Source organism: Pseudonaja textilis, chromosome 13 (assembly GCF_049901715.1).
Source record: "Pseudonaja textilis isolate UNSWEBS1 chromosome 13, rPseTex1.2, whole genome shotgun sequence".
In the NCBI taxonomy this organism is placed as follows: domain Eukaryota; kingdom Metazoa; phylum Chordata; class Lepidosauria; order Squamata; family Elapidae; genus Pseudonaja; species Pseudonaja textilis.
In genome coordinates this window covers 16,407,453-16,433,569 of record NC_142002.1, presented here as the reverse complement: position 1 = coordinate 16,433,569, position 26,117 = coordinate 16,407,453, and the positions used below count along the sequence as shown (strand labels likewise).

General features: G+C 45.7%; 2 protein-coding genes and 1 non-coding gene across 5 annotated transcripts in view; 1 reads left to right on the top strand and 2 right to left on the bottom strand.

The window, feature by feature from the left end:
• Window positions 1-2,742: 2,742 nt before the first annotated feature.
• Window positions 2,743-21,296, bottom strand: SHF (Src homology 2 domain containing F). The gene is made up of 9 exons (XM_087941489.1): window positions 21,156-21,296; window positions 16,321-16,460; window positions 13,206-13,818; window positions 11,741-11,870; window positions 10,748-10,978; window positions 7,864-8,061; window positions 6,606-6,738; window positions 6,003-6,122; window positions 2,743-4,403 (listed from the first exon to the last, which is right to left on the bottom strand). Exons 3-9 carry the CDS (start codon window positions 13,494-13,496, stop codon window positions 4,196-4,198), a joined length of 1,311 nt encoding a protein of 436 aa, XP_087797615.1. The 5' UTR covers window positions 13,497-13,818; window positions 16,321-16,460; window positions 21,156-21,296; the 3' UTR covers window positions 2,743-4,195.
• Window positions 16,266-16,337, bottom strand: TRNAH-GUG (transfer RNA histidin (anticodon GUG)). The gene has a single exon. It is a non-coding gene; the product is annotated as a tRNA-His (tRNA).
• Window positions 16,361-26,117, top strand: part of LOC113442307 (sodium/nucleoside cotransporter 1) — a 24,691-nt gene continuing 14,934 nt past the window's right edge. The window contains exons 1-8 of one of the 3 annotated variants that reach the window (XM_087941488.1): window positions 16,361-16,451; window positions 22,796-22,900; window positions 22,979-23,065; window positions 23,144-23,230; window positions 23,440-23,519; window positions 24,409-24,509; window positions 25,135-25,324; window positions 25,793-25,934. In XM_087941488.1, the coding sequence (XP_087797614.1) occupies window positions 22,832-22,900; window positions 22,979-23,065; window positions 23,144-23,230; window positions 23,440-23,519; window positions 24,409-24,509; window positions 25,135-25,324; window positions 25,793-25,934 (756 nt within the window). In that variant the 5' untranslated portion in view covers window positions 16,361-16,451; window positions 22,796-22,831. Of the gene's footprint in view, window positions 16,452-16,738; window positions 17,048-22,393; window positions 22,901-22,978; window positions 23,066-23,143; window positions 23,231-23,300; window positions 23,361-23,439; window positions 23,520-24,408; window positions 24,510-25,134; window positions 25,325-25,792; window positions 25,935-26,117 lie in introns of those variants that run through there. The other 2 variants (XM_087941487.1, XM_026709806.2) reach the window with 2 other exon arrangements.

Genomic DNA, 26,117 nt, shown 5'->3' with positions numbered 1-26,117 from the left:
GCAGAGAATAGGTGGGGTTAGCAGGGCCAGTCAGAGGTGGGATTGGCCGGTTCTCCGAACTACTCAAAATTTCCGCTACCGGTTCTCCAGAACTGGTCAGAACCTACTGAAGACCCACCCTTGTGGCAGATGGTTGGTACAGATGGCAAGGCCCACGGACTGGGCTCTCTTTCCAACCTGCTGTGGGTTTCACCACAATCCAGTCATGGCAGCATTCTCCCCAAGAGCATCTTCAGAGGTAGGAGGGAGAAATGCCCAAAGGGGACAGCTATATATACACACACAATGCTTCTTCTAACATCTTATCTAACCATGATTCTGTCTGTATATATTCCTAGTTTCCCCTCAGGCTGAAATCTCTGTGTTTTTAATGTGATCCACCTGAATTGTTTGTGATCCTGATCCCCTCCTGGGGGAAGGGAAAGGAGTCTAAGCGAAACTTTTTTGAAGTTTGTCCTGCAAAACCCCTGAAGGCCAGGAGATCCTGATGAGAAACTTGAAGGGCAGAAAAAGAAAGACAAACCTTGCATTGAACAAAGCCAATTCTCTATCACTAGGGGTTGTCTTTGGGTTAAAAAAAAACCAAAACAAAACCCCAGAACGATTTTGTTTTGCTTGTTTCTTTTTTTGCCTTCCACAGCCTGAAAAAGTTTCAAAACTCCTCTAAAAAAGCTAAAACTCGTTTTAAAATAGATTTTTATACCACAAGAATTGGAATGTCCTTCACATGAAGTGAGTTTATTCATTTGTGAATGTGCTAGTTCAATATCTGCATACAGTTCAACCCCATTCTTTTTGGGCTGGGGCAATCAGACCCTTGCTTGCAGAATAATAGAATGACAAAGAGTTGGAAGCGACTTTGGAGGTCTTCTAGTCCAACCCCCCCCTCCTCCACCCTCTAGCAGGAAGCCCTATATCTTTTCAGACAAATAGCTGTCCAATCTCTTCTTAAAATCCTCCAGTGTTAGAGCATCCACAACTTCTGGAGACAAGCTGTTCCACTGATTAATTGTTCTTGCTGTCAGGACATTTCAACCTTAGTTCTAGGTTTCTCTCTTTGAGGAGTTTTCATCCGTTGCTTCCTCAATAAAATGATTGTTATCCATTCTGTGTTTCTGGTTGATAAGACTTGATTCCTCTCCCACCAAGACATTTGAATCCAGGGAATGGAATGTCCTTTTGAACCCTTTTGAGGGTTTTAATTAGCCCATTTGGTCCCCTAAAGTCCATGGTATATATTGCACTGCTTTTTAAATGCTGTATATTTATTCTTCTCTTCATCGCAGGCAGCTCAGAAACTTCCTTACTTTAGCAGATTTACAGAGTTGAAGGGACCTTGTAGGTCATCTGGTCTAACACACACACACACACACACACACGCTCAGGCAGGACACCCCACACTATTTCTGACAGATGGCAGTCCAATCTCTTCTTGAAAGCCTCCAAGGATGAAGCTCCCACAACTTCCGAAGGCAACTTCTGTTCCATGGGTTGATTGTTCTGTCAGAAAATTCCTCCTTATTTCCAGGTTGAATCTCTCCTTGTTCAGTTTCCATCCATCGTTCCTTGTCTGGCCTTCAGGTGCTTTAGAAAATAGCTTGACCCCTTCCTCTTTGTGGCAGCCCCTCAAACATTGGAAGACTGCTATCCTGTCTCCCCTGGTCCTTCTCTTCACTAGACTAGCCAGGCCCAGTTCCTGCAACCGTTCATCGTTGAATTGAGTTGGGCAGTCTTATAAATGTATGAAACAAAAAAAAATTACATTACGGGTTTTTTCTATCACCACTGTTATCTGAACAACTAGATCTTTTTCCATTGCAATGCTTGAAAGTTTGTGGCAGGTGTCACCTCAAATAAAATATGCCATCACTTCTATTATATTCCATGCTCTATTTTTTTACTTTTAGCGAAGAAGAAAACAGTGTTGACAACCAGTTCTATACAGTCAAGTAATTTCTTCTCATTTATGCTTGATACAGAATCACTAAAAAAAAAAACCAACCGGACACTGCCTGAAGGGTTTTGCAATTTAGAAATTTCCATCTCAGTAGAACGTTTCGCTTAGATGATTCCAAAATGAAAAGATGAGTTGAAATTGTAGCTTTTTTTTTTCTCCTTGTGCAGTTGGACAAATGCACTTCACATACAGGGATGGTGTGGATAAATCATGTTGTTTTCTTCTGCTGTGGCTGGAGGCAAGAGCTTTTTTTAAACTCCCAAATTTTGCAGCAACTAAGGAGAGGACAGTTTTAATCATTCTCAAAATCTTCTTTCCAGACTTGGAAGTTCAAGAGCAGAGACAACTATGCCTCCCATTTGAAGGTTTGGGGAAGGATTTTTGAAAGTTTTGCAAAGCAAAACAGCCCTTTATATTCCTTGCACACAGCTGCTCATTTGCATTCTTTTAGGGAGTCGTTGAGGCCACTGTGTCCTCAAGGAATTGAAATCCTTCCATTCCCCCCACCATCCAGTCAGAGCTGAAGAAGCTTCTTGGATGAGAAGCGAAACATCTTCAAAGAAAAACAAGAAAGTCCAGTTGCCTCTTGAAAAAGCACTTTTGGTCCCTGTTTCTTATGTAATGTTGTTATGTTATTTTTAATTGTAAATTCAATAAAATTTATATGAAATGAAAAAAAAAAAAAAGAAAAAGCACTTTTGGGACAACCATGTCAACACAATGAGTAAACACAGTTCTCCAATGAGTAAAAGTTACCATGAACAAAGAAGACCGCAGTCTAAGTCTGCCATTTTGCGTTTTTATTACTTACTTGAAGGAACCAACAAAAGACAACTCAACTCTTACCAAAGAAGGGTTTCACAATGCATCCTGGATAAATTCATAATACTGAACTGCTTCTAGACACATGCAAAGACTCTCCATAACAAGCCATCTGCTTCCAGGCCAGCTTCTTCGTCCATCTAGCCGTCTCAGCTTCTTCGCCCATCTGTTGATGTAACTACGAGTAGCTCTCCAGCAATCCAGCAGGAGTTTTCCACATCATAGTACAGTTTAATTCTTCTTTAGTAGAAGTTCCTGGGAATTAGATCTGCAATCTTTGCGCGCCAAACATCAGTTTTGGCACTGAGATGTGGCCTCTGTTTTCTAAATCCTTTTTATTTAGCTTTCTAGTCCATTAGCCCATCAGTCCAGATAGCAATCTTCTCAATGCATCTGTTCTCCAATTAGCAACAGCAGAAATCCATCAGTCCTGAGAATCAGATAAAACACCTAAAAGAAATCTATTCTCTTAGTTCAGAAATTAAAAGAGTCTTCTCTATCTATAAAAATAGAGACCCCCATTCAATCATGGGATGGAACCCACCAAAATTAATCTCATAGCTCATTAAACCTATTACGTTGATTAGGGCTTCTTGACTGGCTAGCAAGTCATTAAACCTAGTTATGTTGATCAGAGCTTCTTGGCTGGCTATCAAGTTACAATAGACCAAGAAGGACGTGGATGTATAAATGACTAGAAATGTCATTCCTTAACCCAGTCATTTATACATCCATGTCCCTCTTGGTCTATTGTAACTTGATAGCCAGCCAAGAAGCTCTGATCAACAAAACTAGGTTTAATGACTTGCTAGCCAGTCAAGAAGCCCTAATCAACATAATAGGTTTAATGAGCTATGAGATTAATTTTGGTGGATTGACAGGGATGACTCTCGATGCCATCAAATATTCAAGCATGCCACCAAAGAAAGGTTTTGATGGGACACATATTAGATCCTACAAACGTTGGATCTGCAAGGCCTCCGTTGCAGAGGCAGAGCCATGAAGAAGTAGAAGCGACGTACCCAAGAGGTAGGAATGGATGAGCACTGAGCAGATGGAATTCACAATTTGGGAGGCTGGGGGGGAGGGGTGGATGCAGGGACGTCATTGCAAAACTCTGGATTTGATGACCCAAGGTCCATTTCAGGACGGACCACTCCCTCCACGGAGAAGGATGACCTGGCAACCTTGAAGAATGCTTTGGAGTCCAACATGCAAGATGTGGCTGTATTGGCCAACTACGGAGCCTAAGATACAACCATTCTTGGATCTGCAGACCTCTGGCCCACCAACGAACTGTTTCCAACTTCAGGCGCTTCCTGCCTCCTCTGCGCAACACGAGCCTGTAGACCACAAATGCTTGACCCAACCTTGACCCAACCTCCAGCTCCTGGCTTTTGGGCCCTTCAGCGCAAGTCACTGCTCTGCGGCCAGGCAGCTGGAGGGCTGAGTAGAGACCGGGTAGAGCAAGGACATGTGTTCAGCCCCCTGAATGGGCAGCTTGTGGCTGGCATAGTGGTGGATGACCTCTGGGATGTTGTTGAAGGGGGGGCTGTGCTGGCCCAAGATAAACTTGTTGTCTTCGGTCTGCAGGAGCTTCATGTGAAGGAACCCTTGGCTGTTCCTAGTGGGAGAGAGAAAGAAGAAGAACACAAACACATAGGTCAGCCTGCAAAACGACTTCAGCTGAACCCATTCTCTCTCTCATGCTTACTCCGGCTTCGTTTCTTGGTTGTCATTCATGGTGGGGTTGGGTAGGGTGGAACTTAGGAATGTGGTGCCTCAGCGGCTAGTCAAAACATCTACCAGCCGGCATGTGAACCAAGGCCGTGTCAACAGACACCAGTCAGAGCTGAGCAGGAACCTGTGGCTGAATTGATTGGCCCATGGTTCTGACCAAGGCCATAATTAAGCACACGTTTCGTCCAAACAACTCTTTGTTTTAATTCAATGGCTGGGAATTAAGTTCATCCCCAGCCTGTAATGAGCCCCAAACAGTCCCTCGAGATAAGCACCCACCTTTCTCTCCTTTGAATTGCTGCCAACAACTAAAGTGCCACATCAACTGGAAAAAAAAACCAATCGAAGTACAAAGTCCTTCAAGGATTAATCTGAACAGAGCGAACGACTTTCCTTCCTGCAAAGGCTTCTCTACCTTTGCCTCTCCTTTATACCTTATGGGAGGGACAATCACCTCCCAGTCTTGCTCCCGAGTTGCCCCTTTTGTCTCTTCGAGCAGCTCTGTGCACACACGCACTGGGGACAGGCTCCCCTTGTTCCTCTGCCTTGCTGCTGCCAGACTGGAGGTTCTGGAGTCAGCACTCCACTCCCAGAGGGTCCTGGCTCCATCCCTGCATTGGACCCAGGACCCTCGTTCGAGTTCTCTCCAGACTCCCTGAGTGGTCCCCGTTCTACGCCACTGTTTGATTCCACTGCCGTCTGCAAACCACAACACCCATGTGATCTAAAAGACACGGGGTGAGTGGGTGAGGAATTTCTATTCTATTCACTATCCCTAAACCAGAGGTCTCATTCTCGCGGCCCGTGGGCCAATTGCGGCCCCCAGGACAATATCCTGTGGCCCCCACCGTGATATGAAAGTATAATATTAGTGCGGCCCGCAGGGGGAATGGACCTCTGAAGGAAGTCCCGCCCGCCGTTCCTCATCATGGCTGACATTCGGTGCTAGGCTAAGCTACACCGACTTCATGCACACTACACTTGTAACAACAGTGTGGTGGATGACGAACAGTCCGGTAGCAGTTGCCTTTTTTTTTTGCGGTCGCCATTCCGGTACTTTCTACCATCAACAAATGCCACGATCAAACGCAGAGAAAGGCGACTGCTACCGGGCTGTTCGTCATCCGCCACGCTGTTGTGACAAGTAGAAGCGGAAAGGACGTCACGCGGAAGCGGAAATGACGTCATTTTCGTGGAATCCCTTATGCGGCCCAGCCTCACCCAGACTCTGCCTCCAGCGGCCCCCAGGTAAATTGAGTTTGAGACCCCTGCCCTAAACGCAGGAGTATTTGGAACCAGCTTCACCTTTCTAAATGCCAACACGGTGTACTCAATAAAGGGTTTCTTGGACCTGAGCAAATGGTCAAGAGTCTTGACTGCCCTGAGTTCAGGAATCAGAAGGTGGACACATATGTGCCATCAGGGTGCCAGCCATTCGCTGTGATGTACCAAGAGGAGGAAGCGCTAGTATGATTACACTCACTTGAGGGAAAGGGAAAAGGCATCGTGGCTACTCTCACTGTTCCGAACCAGGTAACTCGCTTCCCGGCAAAGTCGGAGCAGGTTCTCAGCATCCACCCGACTCAAGGTCCCATGGTACCACCTGCAAAGAAGAGATTCATTCCCCTTTTATCCTTTTTTTTTTTTTTTAAAGTATTCAAAAAGTTAAAATACAATTTGTTGTTTTTTGTTTTGCTTTGTTTAATGTCCCTGTAATCTCTCGCGGGGTGGAGTCGGGGCAACTGAATGGAGCGGAGTGTTTACTGGCTGGATGCCCTTCCTGTCGCCAATGCAGAGTTCTCTTTCAGCAGATCTATTCTTATCGTGCCCAGAGGGAGAAAAAAAAAAATATCAGCCTCTACCTAGGATGGAACTCACAGCCTCCTGATGGTGAGGCGAGAGCTCCACCGAATCCCGAAAAATAAATCCAAATCTCAAAAAAATAAAAGAATTACAAGTTTAAAAAAAAAAAACCCAAACAAAATGAGAGAGAGAAAAAATGTTTTTAAAAATGCCCCTTCAAAAAAAGAAGATCAAAAAGAAGGTCTCCTGGGATAGGTGGCGGTCTCTAAATCAGCCTACTTACGCTTGGCTCTCCAGGGGCAGTGCAGGATTGACATATTCGCCAAAAGCCGCCCCATCCTCTGGGCTCAACCAGCAGGGGGCGCACTTTCCTTCCGTGCACGCCGGCGGCGCATGGTTTTTCACCGTCGCTGCACCTTGGAGCAGAAGCACATAATGGAATAATAATAATAAAGGTGGACTGGGAGCTGTGGGACGCGGCTGCAGGACAAGAGTGAAAGGCAGGATCAAGCCCTCCCCGGGGAGGGGCGGGAATATGGGAGGAGGCGAATGAGATGGAGATAAAAATATAGCCAATGGGCTGAGGATTTGGCAAAGTTAGGGGTATCTACGGTAGGAGCAAGAGAGTCTCTACAATGGAGGCCCCGTCCCGGTTTTTTTGACATATAACGCATTGTGATAGGTGAGGAGGCGGAGGGGCTGCCTTCCAAAGGAGCGAGAGGCCGCTCAGCCCAGATATTTTGTGTGAGAGAAAGAGGGTGAGGATAGCTTCTCCTCAACAGTTCCCACAGTATATTGTAGATGCAGATAAGGGCGTCTTCAGTCTGGCAAGATTCTGTCTATAGGTGTGGAACAATAAATATCTCAGCTGGGTAAGAATTGTCATGTGTCCTTCTTGGTTTGGGGACTGAGATATGGTGACTGAGGTGTTCTGGGACTTGAAGTCCACACACGGTAGTTGGGGAATTCTGGGAGTTGAAGTCCACAAATAATGTGGGAGAAGGCGGTGAGGTAGATTCCCAGGAGGGGAAGGGTGCAATCCAGAGTAGGAAGAGGCAACGGTGCCCTGGTATCATGTGTGAGAGAAAGAGGATGAAGACAGACACTCCTTTATAGTTCCAAGGGTATATTGTAGAGGCAGATAGGTGTGTCTTCAGTCTGGCAAGATTCCGTCTATAGGTGCGGGAACAATAAAGCACTCAGCTTGCAAGATTCATCGCCGTGTCACTCCTGGTTTTGGGCCTGACACTCGCATGTGAAAAGAAAGGGTGTGTGTGTGTGAGAAGCTTTGAATAAGTGGTTGCAACCAGCTTGACTTTTTTTCCCCCCTCCTCTCCTGCAAAGAGACCCTTTGGGGCACAGGATGAAGCTCCAATTCTCTGGTTCAGCGGCTGTTCATTAAGCAAGGACTGCCTATAGCTGACGGTGCAGTTGAAATTTGGCAAAAACCTATGTGCTCATTTATACTGTTTTAAGGGCTGAAACACACACACAGTCACACAACACACACACACCTTTGTTCACACAATCAGCTTACTCACTATTGCCTTCCAGGGGACAGGACAAAGCAGACGAGTCTGGAGTGTTGGTGCTGGCATTTTGGAGGCCCGGAGGAGCATCTCTGTAGCCGCTGCTTTGGAGAAGGAGGTGTTTCTCGGGTTCCGAGTGGTTAGTAGTTGAACCATCGAGCTGCCCAACTGGAGGAGGCCACGGCAGGTCCTTGATCCCTTCAATCTCCACTGGGGGAACCATCAAGAGAGAAAAAATGAGGAGGAGGGGGCGCCGGAAGATGTTTAGAGAGCAGGAGACCACCAAGGTAGGTAGCCTCGTGCTCATGGGTGCAGTGGTGGGATTCAAAATTAAAAGGTTCTCTGGGCGTGGCTTGGTGGGCGTGGTGGGGGAAGGATACTGCAAAATCTCCATTCCCTCCCACCCACCCCCACTAACCTGCTTTCCAGCTCCGTTCTCCTATGCAGGGCAACCAAAGAAGACTCAGCCAATCAGCTGGGACTCAGGAGGCGGAGAATAGACTGGGGGGCGGGGCCAGTCAGAGGAGGATTTGCCAGTTCTTCAAACCATTCAAAATTTCCGCTACCGGTTCTCCAGAACTGGTCAGAACCGGCTGAATCCCACCTCTGCATGGGTGGGAGGCGGCTACCCGAGTCCCGATTCTCAGGACGTCTCCAGAGGTAGCATTCTGACCAGTTCTGGAGAACCAGTAGCGGAAATTTTTGAGTAGTTCTCGGGCAGAGACCCCCGTGGCAGCAGGGGCTGCAATGCAACCAGGCGCACAGCCCTTCCTCCAAATCGGATTGCCCGTTTACTCGGAAGTGAATCCTCTGAGCTGGCTTGTTTTCTTGCAGAGACGTCTCATGACCCCCACTAGGTCACCTCATCAGTGCTAGAGGACGGCGTGGGGTTTATGCTAGCCGTTCTAACACTGATGATGTCACCTAGTGGGGGGCCATGAAACGTCTCTGCAAGAAAACAAGCCAGCTCAGAGATCCAGCAGGTTCTGACCGGTTCTGGAGAACCGGTTGCGGAAATTTTGAGTAGTTCCGAGAACCGGCAAAAAACCACACCTGATTGGAGATTTTGCAGTATCCTTCCCCTGCCAGGCCCACCCAGCCAGGCCCACAGAACCGGTAGTAAAAAAATAAATAAAAAATCGAATCCCACTCAGACGAAAGGAAAGAAAGATGGAGGGAATCAAATGTGGACGTTGTGGGCTCCAGGCAAGACCTCTTGCAACGGGGAGTTAAGGAAGGAATGAACAAATTGGTGGAAGGATTTTGGACTCCGCTTGATTCCTGCTCTGAACTACCACCTAACCTGAGCTGTCTCTTGAAAGGGAGGGAGGAAGGAAGGGGAGAAAGGCAGAGGAGGAGGAAGAAGGGCAGAGGCAGAGGAAAAGGGAGGGGAGGAGGAGGAGAAAGAGGGAGGGAGAGGGAGAGAGGGGAAGAGGAGGAAGAAGAAGGAGAGGCAGAGGAAAGGGAGGGGAGGAGGAGGAGGAGAGGGAGGGAGAGGGAGAGAGAGGGAAAGAGGAGGAAGAGGAGAAGGAGAGAAGGAGGAGGAAGAGGAGGAAGAAGGGGAGAGGCAGAGGGAAAGGGAGGGGAGGAGGAGGAGGAAGAAGGAGGGAGAGGAGAGAGGGAAGAGGAGGAAGAAGAAGAGAGGCAGAGGAAAGGGAAAGGGAGGGGAGGAGGAAGAGGGAGGGGAGGGGAGAGAGAGGGAAAGAGGAGGAAGAGAGAAGGAAGAGAAGGAGGAGGAAGAGGAGGAAGAAGGGAGAGGCAGAGGGAAAGGGAGGGGAGGAGGAGGAGGGAGGGGAGAGGAGAGAGAGGGAAAGAGGAGGAAGAGGAGAAGGAAGAGAAGGAGGAGGAAGAGGAGGAAGAAGGGGAGAGGCAGAGGGAAAGGGGGGGAGGAGGAAGAGGGAGGGAGAGGGAGAGGGGAAGAGGAGGAAGAGGGGAAGGAGGAGGAAGAAGAAGGGCAGAGGCAGAGGGAGGGATGAGGAGGAAGAGGAGGAGGAAGAAGAAGGGGAGAGGCAGAGGGAAAGGGAGGAGGAGGAGGAAGGGAGGGGAGAGGGAGAGGGAGGGGAAGAGGAGAAGGAAGAGAAGGAGGAGGAGGAGGAGGAAGAAGGGGAGAGGCAGAGGGAAAGGGAGGGAGGAGGAGGAGGAAGAGGGAGGGGAGAGGGAGAGAGGGAAAGAGGAGGAAGAGGAGAAGGAAGAGAAGGAGGAGGAGAGGAGAGGAAGAAGGGGAGAGGCAGAGGGAAAGGGAGGGGAGGAGGAGGAGGAAGAGGGAGGGAGAGGGAGAGAGGGGAAGAGGAGGAAGAAGAAGGAGAGGCAGAGGGAAAGGGAGGGGAGGAGGAGGAGGAAGAGGGAGGGGAGAGGGAGAGAGAGGGAAAAAGGAGGAAGAGGAGAAGGAAGAGAAGGAGGAAGAAGAGGAGGAAGAAGAAGGGGAGAGGCAGAGGGAAAGGGGGAGGAGGAAGAAGGGCAGAGGCAGAGGGAGGGGATGAGGAGGAAGAGGAGGAGGAAGAGGAGGAGGAATAAGAAGGGGAGGGGAGAGGGAGAGAGAGGGAAAAAGGAGGAAGAGGAGAAGGAAGAGAAGGAGGAGGAGGAAGAAGGGGAGAGGCAGACGGAAAGGGAGGAGGAGGAAGCGGGAGGGGAGAGGGAGGGGAGGGGAAGAGGAGAAGGAAGAGAAGGAGGAGGAGGAGGAGGAGGAGGAAGAAAGGGAGAGGCAGAGGGAAAGGGAGGGGAGGAGGAGGAAGAGGAGAAGGAAGAGGAGGAGGAGGAAGAGGAGGGAGAAGAAGGGGAGAGGCAGAGGGAGAGGGAGGAGAGGAGGAGGGAGAGCGAGGAGGAGGAATTTGGCATCTGTACTTCAACTGGTCTCTGTGGCACCCACATAACGGCAGAGCATCTCATCTTGTCTTACCAGCAAAGACTCGGGAGATCCGCTCCTTCTTCCACTCCCACGGCTGGTCATACTCCTCTGGAGGCCTCTCATCATCTTCTGGCAACCACGAGTAGCGGCAGGAGAGGGCAGGCTGAGAAGAAGGCGGGTTCTCTGGGCCCGATTCATTCTCGGGGGCTTCGTAGGGGGTGTCATACAAATGTAGAGGTTTCTGAGTGGCAACTTCTTCCTTGGATCCACCCTTCTGAACCTCTAGGTTGCAAAGAGAAGGCGCATGCTTGGCCAGGACTTCCTCCTCCTGGTTATGCATGCATCACGACACCAACTCTCCCCTCCCAGTAGAACTTCTCCTAGCCTCTTGGGGAGGAGGAGGAGGAGGAGGAAGGGGAGGAGGAAGAGGAGCAGGAGGACTGGGGGCCTCCTTGATGCTCTCTGAGCTTGATGGCTTCCTTACCAACTTTTCAATTACTCAACTAGATAACAGCCTCCGTGCACTGATGATATGACCTACTTGGGTCACGAAACGTCTGCAAGAAAGCAGTAGGACCCCACAGTTCTCTTCCTCCTCTACTTTGCAAACCCCACTCCCTTCTAGCACTGAAGATGTTATCTAATAGGGTCACGAAACGTCTGCAAGAAAGCAACTAAGCTCAGAGAGCCCTATGGGCCTCACAGTCCTCCTCCTCCTCTTCTTCTTCCTTCTCCTCCTCCTGTCCACAAACCCCTCTCCTTTCTAGCGCTGTTCATGTTACCTAGTAGGGTCATGAAACATCTGCAAGAAAGCCACTGAGCTCAGAGAGCATCAAGGATCCCAGAGTCCTCTTCCACCTCCACCTTCCATCTCCTTCATCTCCACACTGCAACCCCCACTCCCTTCTAGCGCTGATGATGTTACCTAGTAGGGTCATGAAACATCTGCAAGAAAGCCACCAAGCTCAGAGCACACCCAGGACCCTACAGTTTAACCCTGAGCTACCAATATTCTCTTCGGTCAATGAAAACCACCTCGCTTACCAGCCAGGAGCTTCTGGGCTTCGAATGGTTCCATGTATCCTTCATTTTTATCCCTTTGCTGCTCCTGCAGATGACTGTGAGTTTCTTGCCTTGTGTCGAACGGGTCTGAATAGTCTTGCAGAATGGTCATCTACACAAAGGAAAGGGCCGTTTAATCATGGATCCAAGCAGTAGCAGGAGAAGACCAACTTTGGCTTGGGGGGCAAGGAAGAAGGACCTTCCAAGCCAAGATGTGCCCATGTCCTTGACTCCAAAAGGTGCCATTTGACACCAAATTTGCTCCGGCCATGCTGGAGGATTTTGAGATCCAAGTGAGTCACTTGTCCACCCTGTTCATTCATCAGCAACTCAAGGAGAGATATTTTAATTAATGGCTAAACTGGAGGCAAAATCTATAGTCACGAAGGGCCTGTTTTGGCTTGTATATTCCAAAGGAAGGCCCATAAACTAGATACAAGGACAGTTTTTCCCCAAAAGCCATCACTCTGCTAAACAAATATTTACAAAGTCTGCACTACTATTACTGTTAATCTTCTCATCACTCCTCATCACCCATCTCCTCCCACTTGTGGCTGTATGACTAACTTTGTCGCTTGTATCCTTATGATTTTTATTGACTGTTTTCTAGTATGTTTTGATTGCTTCTTGTACCCCATGACTATCATTAAGTGTTTTGTACCTTCTGATTCTTGACTCTTGATGAATGTTTCTTTTCTTTTATGCACACTGAGAGCATTTGCACCAAGACAAATTCCTTGTGTGCCCAATCCCACTTGGCCAATAAAGAATTCTATTCTACTCTACTCTACTCTACTCTACTCTACTCTACTCTACTCTATTCTATATCCCTAATTTTAATTCTTATTCTATTCTACTCTATATCCCCTATTCTATTATATTCTACTCTACTCTATATCCCAAAAACTATTCTATTCTATTCTATTCTATTCTATTCTATTCTATTCTATTCTACTCTACTCTATTCTATATCCCTAATTCTAATTCTAATTCTAATTCTATTCTATTCTATTCTATTCTACTCTACTCTACTCTATATCCCTAATTCTATTCTATTCTATTCTATTCTATTCTATTCTACTCTACTCTACACTACTCTACTCTATATCCCTAATTCTATCCTATCCTATCCTATCCTATCCTATCCTATTCTATCCTATCCTATCCTATCCTACCCTACCCTACCCTACCCTACCCTACTCTACTCTACTCTACTCTAGAGTAATATTCTAATATTCTATTCTAATTCCATTCCATTCCATCCCATTCCCATGCTATTCGCAGTGTCCCAAGGAGGTCTGAACCCCAAACAGCCCAGCCGGGGCGCAGCCCAGGCCAAGCGACCAAGGCGGATTCGCCCCTCTTTCCCTCCTCCCTGGAAAGCCAAGAAAAGACCCTTCCCCTCCGCTGGACAGAGGTGCCCAGCCCTCCCCTCCCGCCGCAAGACCTGGCTCTCCTTGTTCTGGTCCGGCGGGCGGTCCCCCAGGCCGGGGCCGTCGGCGGGGCCCGCCTTCTCCTCCGCTTCCACCCGGACGAGCCTCCGGCGGCGGGGCGAGCGGCAGCGGGGCGGGGCGGCGGCGGAGGAGCCCCCGCCGTAGGGATCCTCGAAGTCGCGCTGGCGTTGGAGGCGGTAGGCGGCGAGGAGGTCGGGCTGCTCGGGACCCGCCGCGTAATCCGGCTGCGGGGGCTCCGGCTTGGCGCTGCGGAAGAGGAGGCGGTCGCGGAGCCAACGAGCCATGGAGGAGGCGGAGGAGGCGGCGGCGGCGACCCCCCTTCGCGGACCGACTCCAAGCAACGATTCCCGGGGAAGGGGAGTTAGGGGGCTTGCACCGCCGCCAGCATCCTTTCCCCCCCCCTCCTGGATCCCGGCTGGATCGCCCAACCCGCCGCCTTTAAACCCGCATCCTCCGCGTTTCTACCTTGCCAGATGCTGCGGGGACTACAAGGCCCGGCAGCCTCGGGCGGGCCCGCTCTCGGTGAGGGATGATGGGAGCTGTAGTTCGCCACTTCGGAGCAGCCTTCCTCCTCCTCCTCCTCCTCCTCCTCCCCGCGCGGAGCCTCTGCTCAGAGCAAAGAGAGAAGGAAGCAGCCCGCTTAGCGTCCTGCTAAGGGTTGCAGGCGGGCAGTTCCATGGGGCCCGGCCATGGGCAGTGGCTGATGGGGCAGGGGGTTGGGGGGGGTTAAGTCCCAAACAGGTGTCCATCATGCTGGACTCAGAGCCGTCTGATGCCACACACACACACACACACACACACACACACACACACACACACACACCCCTCCCCTGGGCAAAGCGGTCTACTGGAGCCCCTACCACAACTCCTCCCAGGAATCAAAAGTGTAAATGGTCCATAAAATAAAATACATATTTATCTGTGTTATCTGTGTTGATTTCTAATTAAGGCATGTTAGTATTCATTTTAAAAAGGCAGGAAAATTAAACATATATTTGCATGTTGGTGTTAATCTTTAAAAAATGCAGTAAAATGTAAATAAATACGTTGCTGTATTTATAGGATACAAGGTGCACGGAAGGGTTAACATACACAGGTTAGTATGGGGGTCCCTATACTGGGGGGTGGGGGAGGGCACAGGCCCATGTGTTGAGGCAGCCCTGGCTGGATTGGTTGGTCTGAGGGACTCAGGACAGTCGAGCCCTAAATATAATACACTCATAAAGTCAATGTAGTTTCTTCTCTTTGAGGACACATTGGAGTAACAGAGAGAGAGAGAGAGAGGGGGAGGGAGAGACGGGGGATGTTTGGGGTCATTTATGCCCCTTGTAGGCATGTTTAGGTAAAATCCACACACTGATAGACTACCTGGAGTGAAGCTCTCTTACATTGGTATATAGGCCCTATAGGGTCTCCTGCCTGGGCGGGTGGGGGTGGGGGGTTGGACTAGAAGACCTTTTTAGGTCCCTTCCAACTCTTGTTATTCTGTTATTTCTAACGTACTGCTAAAGTTCAAGGCCCTTTGCTCAGGATGGAAATATACATTGCAATGTCCTATCTGTCAATGAATACTTCAGCTTCAACCACAACAACACAGGAGCACACAGTAGATACAAACTCAAGGTTAACCGCGCCAAACTTGATTGCAGGAAATACGACTTTAGCAACAGAGTGGTCAATATCTGGAATACTCTACCTGACTCTGTGGTTTCTTCCCCAAACCCCAAAAACTTTAACCTTAGACTGTCTACTATTGACCTCACCCCCTTCCTAAGAGGCCTGTAGGGGGCGTGCATAAGCAAACAAATCGTGCCTACCGTCCCTGTCCTATTGTTTCTTCTTATTTTCTTATATGTATCCATTTCATGTATTCATAACTATGTTTATTCTTATACCTGTATCTTGTAAGCGATTGACAAATCAAAATAAATAAAAATAAAATAAAAATACATTCAACCCTGTATTACATATCAGTATACATTCTGTTCATTGTCACTTATTATATCTATGACAACTTTCTATTCTATTCTATTCTATTCTATTCTATTCTATTCTATTCTATTCTTATTCTATCCTATCTTCTATTCGATTCTGTTCTATTCCATATTCTATTCCATTCTTCATTCCAATACATTCGATCCTATCCTATCCTATTCTATCCTATCCTATTCTATTCTATTTCTATTCTATCCTATCCTATCCTATCCTATCTTCTATTCTATTCTATTCTATTCTATCCTATCCTATCCTATCCTATCCTATCCTATCTTCTATTCTATTCTATTCTATTCTATTCTATTCTATTTTTATTTCTATTTCTATTCCTATCCTATCCTATCTTCTATTCTATTCCATATTCTATTCTATTCTATTCTGTTCTATTCCTATTCTATTCTATCTTCTATTCTATTCTATTCTATTCTATTCTATTCTATTCTATTCTATTCTATTCTATCCTATTCCTATTCCTATTCTATCCTATCCTATTTTCTATTCTGTTCTATTTCATATTCTATTACATTCTTCGTTCCAATACAGTCTATTCTATTCTATTCTATTCTATTCTATTCTATTCTATTCTATTCTATTCTATTTCTATCCTATCCTATCCTATCCTATCCTATCCTATCCTATCCTATCCTATCTTCTATTCTATTCTATTCTATTCTATTCTATTTTTATTTCTATTCCTATCCATTGGCCTTGAATGGGTTAAAGCTTAAAAACAGCAAAACGGACGCCTCCTGGGCAAAATGCAGCCGGGGGTGTTGCGCGTTGTTTTCCAGCAAGCTTACAACCACCCCTCCAGCAAATTGCACGCGAAACATACATTCCAAAACAATTCACTCCGAATGTAAAACCGGATTCCTGCTGGAAGAAACCCAAGCTGGGCTTCCCGCCTCGACGCTGGGCTTCATCGGTGCATTGAATTTTGCAAGAGCCCTTCTCTTTTCCTTTACTGCCGAATAATTTAAAAAGCACAGAGGAAATCCCTTGTCGTTAAAGGCTGGAAATCCGAATTTAGAAAGGGGAAAGAAAAAGGAAAGCACCCTTGCCGTGACTCGGATTCGAACCGAGGTTGCTGCGGCCACAACGCAGAGTACTAACCACTATACGATCACGGCGAGCCACCCAGGCGCTGGAGAAACAGCTTGGCAACCACCTTCTTCATTTCTACGGTCTCTGACGTCATCGCTTCTTCGAATAGGGATGCGTGCCCGTGCACAGCGCCCCCTTTGGTGAGTAGCCTGCAGGACAGGATGGAAGGAATTAAACCGAATTTTGTGGACGATCAGCCTTCGGATGATTTGCAGAGAATTCGAATTAAAAATTTTTATTGGCCAAGTGTGATTGGACACACAAGGAATTTGTCTCTGTGCAAATACTCTCAGTATACATCAAAGAAAAGATACATTCGTTAAGAATCAAGAATCATCATGTACAACACTTAATGATAGTCATAGGGTACAATAAGCAATCAAATCATACTAGGAAACAGGCCATATAAATCGTAAGGATGCAAGTGACAAAGTTACAGGAATATAGTCACAAGTGGGAGGGGATGGGCGATAAGGAGGGATGAGAAGATTAACAATAATAGTAGTGCAGACTTTGTAAATAGTTGAACAGTGTTGAGGGAATTATTTGTTTAACAGAGTGATGGCTTTTGGGAAAAAACTGTCCTTGTGTCTAGTTGTTCTTGTGTGCAGGGCTCTATAATGTCGTTTTGAGGGAAGGAGTTGAAATAGTTTATGTCCGGGATGTGAGGGGTCTGTAAATATTTTCACAGCCTCTTTTTTATTCGTGCAGGATACAGGTCCTCCATGGAAAGCAGGTTGGTAGTAATTGTTTTTTCTGCAGTCCTAATTACTCTCTGAAGTCTGTGTCTGTCGTGTTGGGTTGCAGAACCAAACCAGACAGTTATAGAGGTGCAGATGACAGACTCAATAATTCCTCTGTAGAACTGGATCAGCAGCTCCTTGGGCAGTTTGAGCTTCCTGAGTTGGCGCAGAAAAAACATTCTTTGTTGTGCTTTTTTGATGTCTTTTTGATGTCTTTTTTCCATTTTAGGTCTTGTGATATAATAGAACCTAGAAATTTGATACAGGTAATTCTTGATTTACGACTGATCATTTAGTGACCATTGGAAATTACAATGGCTCTGAAAAAAAGGGACTTACGACTGTTTTTCACACTTACGACCATTGCAGTATTCCCATGGTCACCTGGTCAAAATTCGATGCTTGCCCACTGACTTGTATTTATGACAGTTGCAGTGTCCTGGGGTCACATGATCCCCTTTTGCAAAGCAGAACCAATGGGGAAGCTAGATTCACTTAACAACCGTGTTACTAATTTAACAACTGCAGTGATTCACTTAAACGGGACAAGAAAGGTCTTAAAACGGAGTGAAACTCACTTGACTGTCCTGTTTAACAAAAGAAATTTGTGGCTTTTTTGTTTTTTTGAGTACAATTTTTTTTAAAAATTCATATATAAACATTTTGAATACAGCGTATTGTCAGAGCATATCATTTTACAAAAGAAAACAGAAAAAAAGAAAGTCACATGTATGCTAATAACCACAGTAGTGGTACAACAGAGTGATCTTGAGCAAGATATTTGAGACTTAATTGTGGCCCTAAATGGAGAACTGCCTGTACTGATGTGAAGGTACAAGGTTGAGTTGTGAGATTGATTAAGAAACGCTTTTTATCTCGGTGGCACCCAACTGTAAAGTCTGTCAGACATTATGGCACCTAAAATAGATATGGGATGTGTTTAGGTGAGTCCCCTGGAGCTGCCCCCACACACACACACTTCTTTTGATGGAACCGTTGGGTTGTTATCTCCATGTCCAAAGTTGACAGTTATTATGCAGTTGGCACCTAACAACAGGCAGATTAAAAATTCTCCAAGGAAGTTTTGCTGCACTGCATTCTCCTTGGGCGACTATCGAGAAGCATAACGGTCATTCTTTGACTTCTGATTGTTGTTCCTTATCCTTTTCTCGAATTCCCTTTGATGCTAGTTGTCATACCCCTGGTGGAGACTGACTGAGGAAGAGGAGGAACAGCTGACAGGGAATGGAAGTGTGGTTCTGGAGGTTGTGGAGGAGGCTGGGGAGGGGGAGAGGCCAGCTGAGCAGTCAGAGGAGGACCCAGGCCCATCCCCTATCCATCCTAGGGCACGCAGGGAGGAAAGGATCAAGCAGAGATGCGTCTACTTGGGAGGAGAGGTCCTTGATCCTCTTCATGCGCTGCAGGTGTGAGAACTGCATAAGAGTTTGGACCTGCATACTGGCAAACGCTGGAAACAAGGCGTGTTTTATTTTGGTCTGGAGTTATCTTAGTTGGCCTCCTTCCAACAGACTGTGCCTTGTTATCTCCTTGACTTTGATAAATACTTCTCCTGTTCCGTTGTGGAAATTTCATCATTGTAGTTTGTCTGGTTTTGTATTTCACCTCTATCTGCTCATTAAATTCGGACTGTATTGCTTTCTCTTGAAGACAATTTTTGAGTATCTCCAACTGAGTATTATTGAGCAGTAGGGCCAAGTTGGAGGCCTTAAAGGACATTTATTTACATTTTGGATTTTGTTACATTTGTGTTAACACTCTGGGTCATCACACCAGTAGCTGGAATCAAATCAATTGTTTGCGTGCAATTTTTGTTTATTCATCGGGTTTGACATTCATTTCAGATTTGGCAGCCTCCCAGAACACATCTTATAAATATTAGGTTCAAATACTACACAAATAAAATTATGACTCATCATCATCATATAAGTAAGAACTGGCACAGTTAAAGGAAGAATGGCAGAAAGTTAAAGGAAGAATGGCAGAAAGTTAAAGATATTCTTAAGGCCTAGGTGGAAAAAGAAAGCTTTGCCTATCAAACTGGGGAGGAAAAAAACACACTTAGCAACTCTAAAAAAAGGATTTTTAGATGGAACCTGAAAAGCCGATGGATTCTGGTAAGAATAGACAGTACTGTGCCAAAAATGTCTGACTTTTCCCACTCTAAGAGAAGAAGAAATGGTTGAATGCAGGGGTGGGATTAAAATTTCTTAACAACTGGCTCGGTGGGCGTGGCCTAATTTGTGGGTTTGGCTTGATGGTCACATGACTCGCTGGGCATGGCTTGTATGTAAATATTGTAAATATTTATGTAAATATTTAATTTTTTAAAAATGACTTTTATCCAAAATCAGGCAAAGCAGACAAGCAGATGGAGTTGCTCACAAAATCACAGATTCACTTAGACAGCTATCTTTCTGCAATCTGCTACCTGAGTCTGCACTGAAAAATAGAAGCCTCAGTCCTTTTAGATTAGCAAGAAAGCAAGAAATCCAACTATTTCATGCTTTCTAACTAATCTAAATCTCCCAGCACAGCAGTACAGCTAATGGTCAGGAAAAAAAAGAAAAAGAAAAATAGCAACTTAGCAGGCAAGTTTGATGGCACGCATGCCAGGTAAGAAGTGACTGGGCGGGAAGGGGTGGGGTGGGACCAGCCAGCCACATTTCTCTGTGAACCACCAAAATTTTCTCATGGACCACCAGTGGTTGGTGACCACTGGACTAGAATATCTCCAAGGCCCGTTTCCAACTCCGTTATTCTCTTCTCTTCTGTTCTGGTGACATTTTGTCGTTGTTTCCTTAATGACTTGGTTTCTTCTTATCTATCTCCCTTCCTTATCTGTCCCCTGAAAGGATCTTGTAGACTAGATTCCTGCCTTTTGTCCTCCCGGCTTACTGTACGTCAGTGGTGGGATTCAAATTTTTTTACCACCGATTCTGTGGGCGTGGCTTGGTGGGCGTGGCAGGGTAAGGTTACTGCAAAATTCTAAAAAACTGAAATTCAGTGTAGAGAAAAGTGAAGTCCTACACTTAGGCAAGAAAAACCAAAAGTACACATATAAACTGGGTGAAACCAGGCTCAATAGCAGTAACTGTGAGTCTTAGTGGACAACCTGCTAAATATGAGCCAGCAGTGTGCAGCAGCAGCCAAAAAAGCTAATGCAATCCTAAATTGCATTAACAGAGGGATACAATCAAGAGAGGTACTAATACCACTCTATAAGCCTTAGTAAGACCACACTTAGAGCACTGCATCCAGTTTTGTTCAACACATTATAAAAAAGATGTTGAGACTCTAGAAAAAGTGCAGAGAAGAGCAACCAGGGTGATTAGGGGACTGGAGGCTAAAACATACGATGAACGGTTGCAGGAACTGGGCCTGGCTAGTCTAGTGAAGAGAAGGACCAGGGGAGACAGGAGAGCAGCCTTCCAATATCTGAGGGGCTGCCCCAGAGAGGAGCAGGGGGTCAAGCTATTTTCTAAAGCATCTGTAGGCCAGACAAGGAATGATGGATGGAAACTGAACAAGGAGAGATTCAACCTGGAAATAAGGAGAAACTTTCTGACAGTGAGAACAATCAACCAATGGAACAGAAGTTGCCCTGGGAAGTTGTGGGAGCATCATCACTTGAGACTTTCAAGAAGATATTGGACTGCCATTTGTCAGAAATGGTGTAGGGTCTCCCGCTTGGGCAGGGGGTTGGACTAGATGTCCTACAAGGTCCCTTCCAACTCTGTTAATCTAATTTAAATCTAATGTGCAAAGTAAATTCATACAGCTCTCAGGACCATCACAAACATTTAGCCTTGAGAGGTATGGAAGTAACATATAATAATAATTATCTGTTATCTGTTATCAAAATCCCCATTCCTTCCCCACCCCACTAACCTGCTTTCCAACTCTGTTCTCATGTGTAGGACAACCAAAGGAGACCCATCCGATCATCTGGGACTCGATGGGAGGCAGAGAATAGATGGGGTTGGTGGGGCCAGTCAGAGGTGGGATTTGCTGGTTCTCCAAACTACTCCAAATTTCCGCTACTGGTTCTCCAGAATTGGTCAGAACCGGCTGAATACCTACCTCTGCTGTACATGCCTGCTTCATCTTGAGGTATGGCAATTTCAGCCAAAAGGTTGTGAATGAATTGTCCATTGTTGAAGATCCATCCTGAGTTTTCCTGGGTTTTATTCCACCCAGGCAAAATTTAGTGATTGTTTTCAAGCTATCCAAGAGCTGAGTTGTTTAATGTGTAACTATCACCAGAACAGCACCAAAGTTGTTGTTGAAACATCAGCACATTTTACCCTTCTCGGAGTACAAGAGGGCACGCATCTATCCTGCTGAGCACACAATCTAAAATTATGCGATTGTGGTGGTTTGCAGGCTTTTCAGTCTTTTAAGGAGATTGCAAGGACCCCTGTAATTCCACTGTATTGTTATAGCTTAAAATAACTGAATCTTGAAAACCTGCCAAAGTCTACTTCTATTCCTTCTTTTACCAAATAAAATCAAGGGTGGGTTATTTTGCCTTTTTTTTTTTCAAGCTTTCCTTTTTTCCCCCTTAACTGCTCCTGAGTACCGAGGAGATCTTGAAAAGAAACGATCAAGATGATTTTTGCATTTCTCTATATTTTAGACTCTGCCTAAAGTATGACTTGAAGAAGCTAGAGAGAGAAAAATTGCTGACATCCATTCTAGTCCTTCTCTGTTCTTGACCCTAACTTGAATGTACCATTTCCCTTTAACGCTGGGTAGCCTTTTCTGCTTCTACCTGTTCTGTATTTAAGGAGTAGGGTCCCTTTGCTGTCTAAAACCAGGTGCGTTTCATATCTGAAGGACATCAAGAGGACCTCAGGACGTCTAACAAGCCTCCAGAAAGCGCCCCCTGGAGATTCTTTCTGCAATCTACTCTGTCCTCACCACCCCATTCCTTGCAATTGGAGAATATTGACTGGATTGAGATCTTTCTTCTCAGATCCCAGAAAAAGAATTGAAGTTCTTCCTAGAGATGTGCAATGCTAAAACATAATAAAATGTTGTGCAAAAAATGGGGAGGTGTGTAAACAACAGGTGTGTGAAAAAAATGGGGAGGAGGAGGAGTTTTACGGTCTAATAAATCTTTGGACTACGCAATTCATTGATTACTGATTTATGACCTGGTCTTAAGGGTGTAGTAAGAAAAGGATTTCTTCTTGGTTCTGAGGGTAAGCTGGGAAGAGTCTGATTTTGCTGGAAGTTATTTACCTGGATATGAGTAGGATTATTGTCAGCATTGGGAAAAGAATTAGACCCACTAAAGAGGGATTAAGGAACAACTGGTTCCCCTAGACAAAGGAGCCAGACAACAAAACTGTGTGGTCTGGTTTGTGATCTCCTGTAGATGTGGAAGGAAATACAGTGGAAAGAATCACAGGGTGTTTTGTTGGTTGAGAAGGAAAGCTGCACATTGTGATAGCAAAGATGCAACCAATTGACCATCTGGTGCATTCAACTGAAATAGGTAGTGTTGGGTCATAGATTAACTCAACAGGTTTGTGTCTCCTACAGATCTTGGTGGCCCATGGACAGAGGCACTCTACCTGGAACTGGGATTATAGGATTGAAGCAGTGCTGGGGGGAGAGAGGTTGGGAAGGACGGGGGTATGAGCATGGCTGTTCTGACCACAGGAAGATGCTCTGGGGTGCTACTTGCCAAGATGACAGTGGATCATGTCTTCCAGAACAGACCAAGGTAACAGATTCAGAACCCCAAGACAATGGACGAAGTCAAGATTTCACCTAAAAACAGCGACGATGGCTTGGCAAACCCAGCATTTGAGGCTACAGTAAGTTTTTCTAATCCTCCTTAGCTTTGTCCTTCACCCTTTCCCCAAAGATGGTGATGGGGTTTGTGTTTTTGGCAGGAATCAGAGACAAATGGAATGGAGGAAGTCAGGATTTCATCTAAAACCAGTCATAAGGGCTTGGCAAACCCAGCATTTGAGCTTATGGTAAGTTTTTCTCCTCCTCCTTAGCTTTGTCCTTCACCCTTTCCCCAAAGATGGTGATGGGGTTTGTGTTTTTGGTAGGAATCAGAGACAAATGGAATGGAGGAAGTCAGGATTTCACCTAAAACCAGTCATAAGGGCTTGGCAAACCCAGCATTTGAGCTTATGGTAAGTTTTTCTCCTCCTCCTTAACTTTGTCCTGTACCAAATATGGTGATGGGGTTTGTGTTTTTGGCAGGAATCAGAGACAAATGGAGTGAAGGAGGTCAAGATTTCACCTAAAAATGGAGATAGGATGGTAGGTTTTTCTTCCTCTCCTTAGCTTTGTACTTCGCACGTTCCTCAAAGATGGTGAATTGGGTCTGTGTTTTTGGCAGGAATCAGAGACAAACGGAAAGGAAGCAACATCTCTTGAGTTTGGGGAAGAAAATCCTGTGCAGGACAGTCGTTTCGGGAGGTACTAAATATGAATGACCAAAGAAATTCAGTGACGTTATTTCAGCTGGACGGTCAACTGTTGTTTAATATTATAAGATCCTCAGATGCTCCCCTTCTTAGAACTGCTGTTGTGTGTAAACCCGTATAGATTGACAGCCCCAATCTGAGATCCCGGTTTGTCTTTTCACCCCAACTTTTGCAAGGAAGAGCAAAGTATTACCTCTCAGAAATGACACAGAAATATGACAGCTCCTCTGGATATTGTCCGTTATTATTAACTATCGTTTGTACGCTGCTCCATTTCCAGAAATTCTGAGCTGTTTACTGTATCAATGTAGTGAGACTTTAAAAGAAAAGAAGAAGAAGAATGAAGTCATGGGGTTAATCAAGATGATGTGGTCCCATATGGAAAAAGCCTGATTTTATTCATCCTTAAAGGTCTTTGCGGAAAGCTTGTTTTAAAGTCTCCAAATATGTTACAAGGATGGGTTGAACCAGATCTTTGGAGGTTAAGCTAGTATAGCAGGGCTCTTCAAATGTGGCAACTTTCAGATTTGTGGCTTCAGTTCCCAGAATTCCTCAGCCTACCTGGCAGAGGAATTCTGGGAGTTGAAGTCCACAAGTCTTAAAATTGCCAAAGTTTGGAGACCTCTAAAATTACACAGTAGGGACAGGGCTATGAAGGGCTGATTCAGAGTCTCTGAAGTTGACAATTCACTGGTGATGGGATCTTTAGCTACCTGTCTCATCAAGATCTAAATAAATCAGATTCAGCTTGCAGAACACAGTCACCGAGCTATATGGGCAATCTCTAATCTAATAAATATCTAAAATAGGACTTTGCAAAATGATGTCTAACATCCCTTCTAGATGCCCTTTAACGTTGATTTTATTGATGTGCTTTTCAGCAGGTTCAAGAACGTGACTCAACCTTTCTCTAAAGTAAAGGGATTTTGCAAGGCTCATCGTGAATTACTCCACAAGATCTTCTTAGGCATCTTATGTGCAGGTCAGTCTTTCACTCTCTGGTCAAAAATGGCAATCCACATGACCACAAGAAACTGCAACTGTTATAAATACAAGTCAGTTGCCAAGTGCCTGAATTTTGATGGCATGATCGTGGAGAGCCTTCTGATGGCTGTAAGTGCAAGGGTTGCTTGCAAGTCCCTTTCTTTTCCAGTGGCATTGCAATTTTAAATGGGTCACTAAATAAATGGTCATAAACTGAGGACTACCTATATTCGAGCCAGTGCTGGAACTTCTGCCTCAAACCTTTGAGAATGGCACCGGTCTAAATGAGGTATAGGGACCAGCTGAACCTAATTTGCAGCGGTTTCTGATGACTTAAGACCTTGGGCTGTTTGATGCTTTGATGTCTTGACGTTGAATGCCTTGAGCCTTGGTGGTGCATTGGTCAAAAGGCAGTATTGCAGGCTAACTCTGCCCGCAGCCAGGAGTTCGATCCTGACTGGCTCAAGGTTCACTCAGCCTTCCATCCTTCCGAGGTTGGTAAAAATGAGGACCCAGATTGTTGGGGACAAGACAGAGGCTGACTCTGCAAACCGCTTAGAGATGGCTGTAGAGGACTGTGGAGTGGTATATAAATCTAAGCGTTGTTGCTATTCTCATTTTAGGCTATCTGGCCTACTTCATTGCTGCTTGTTACCTGGACTACCAACGAGCCTTGGCACTGATCATTTTAACAAGCCTGGTCCTTGCTTTCCTGGTTTATAGCTTCGTCAAAAAAAATTGGGGAGCCAAGATTATCCAAAGGTTGAGACCCTGCAGGAAATGCTGTCAGAAGGCCTGGCCGTGGTTGAAATGGTAAGAGGCTGACTGGCTGCACAGATCCGTTTTATGGTCAGGTCTTGTTCAAGAAGCCATGGTGAGCCAATCTTCACTCCACTCCTTTGGATAGCAGAGCATTTTTAGAACATTGAGCTGGTGGTTGGGTTGGGTGATCATAGGTGACCCATGATCATGGTGGAATAAATACAGTGCAATGCAATACACAACACAACACAATGAAATAAATAATATAAGTGACTCTGGACTCTGCCCAGGATCCTCAGCCAGGCAAGTAGAATATAAATATCAATATTGTGGAAAGTAAGATGAGATAAATTAAGTATTACAATAAAGACTTTTCTTATATCCCAACCTATTATCTTTTGTCGTCCCCTCCTTTCCCCCTTATCAAGGCTTATCAAGAGTGTATATTTAATAAATGGCTTATTGTGGATGTATATTTAATCACGCCGATATTATTATGTTTCCCTTGGAATTTTCTAGGGTTTTGTGCGCCGTTCTTCTAATTGCTTTGATCACATGGCTGGCTCTGGACATGTCCCAAAGGAAAGAACAGCTGGTCTCACTGGGTGGCTTCTGTGTGCTCATCTTCTTGTTATTTCTCTTCTCCAAGCATCACATGGCGGTAAGCACCATCATTGGTTTTTTGGTTGTTGTTTTTTTGGTTTGGTATCTTAAACCTAACCAAGATTCAATAGAATAGGTCTTTGTCTTTTGCTACTGCTACTTTCTTCACTCTGCCTCCAGTTCCACTTCACAGAGCAGTCGATAAATTCTCCATGATGTTGGCTTGGGTAGAAGTCACTTG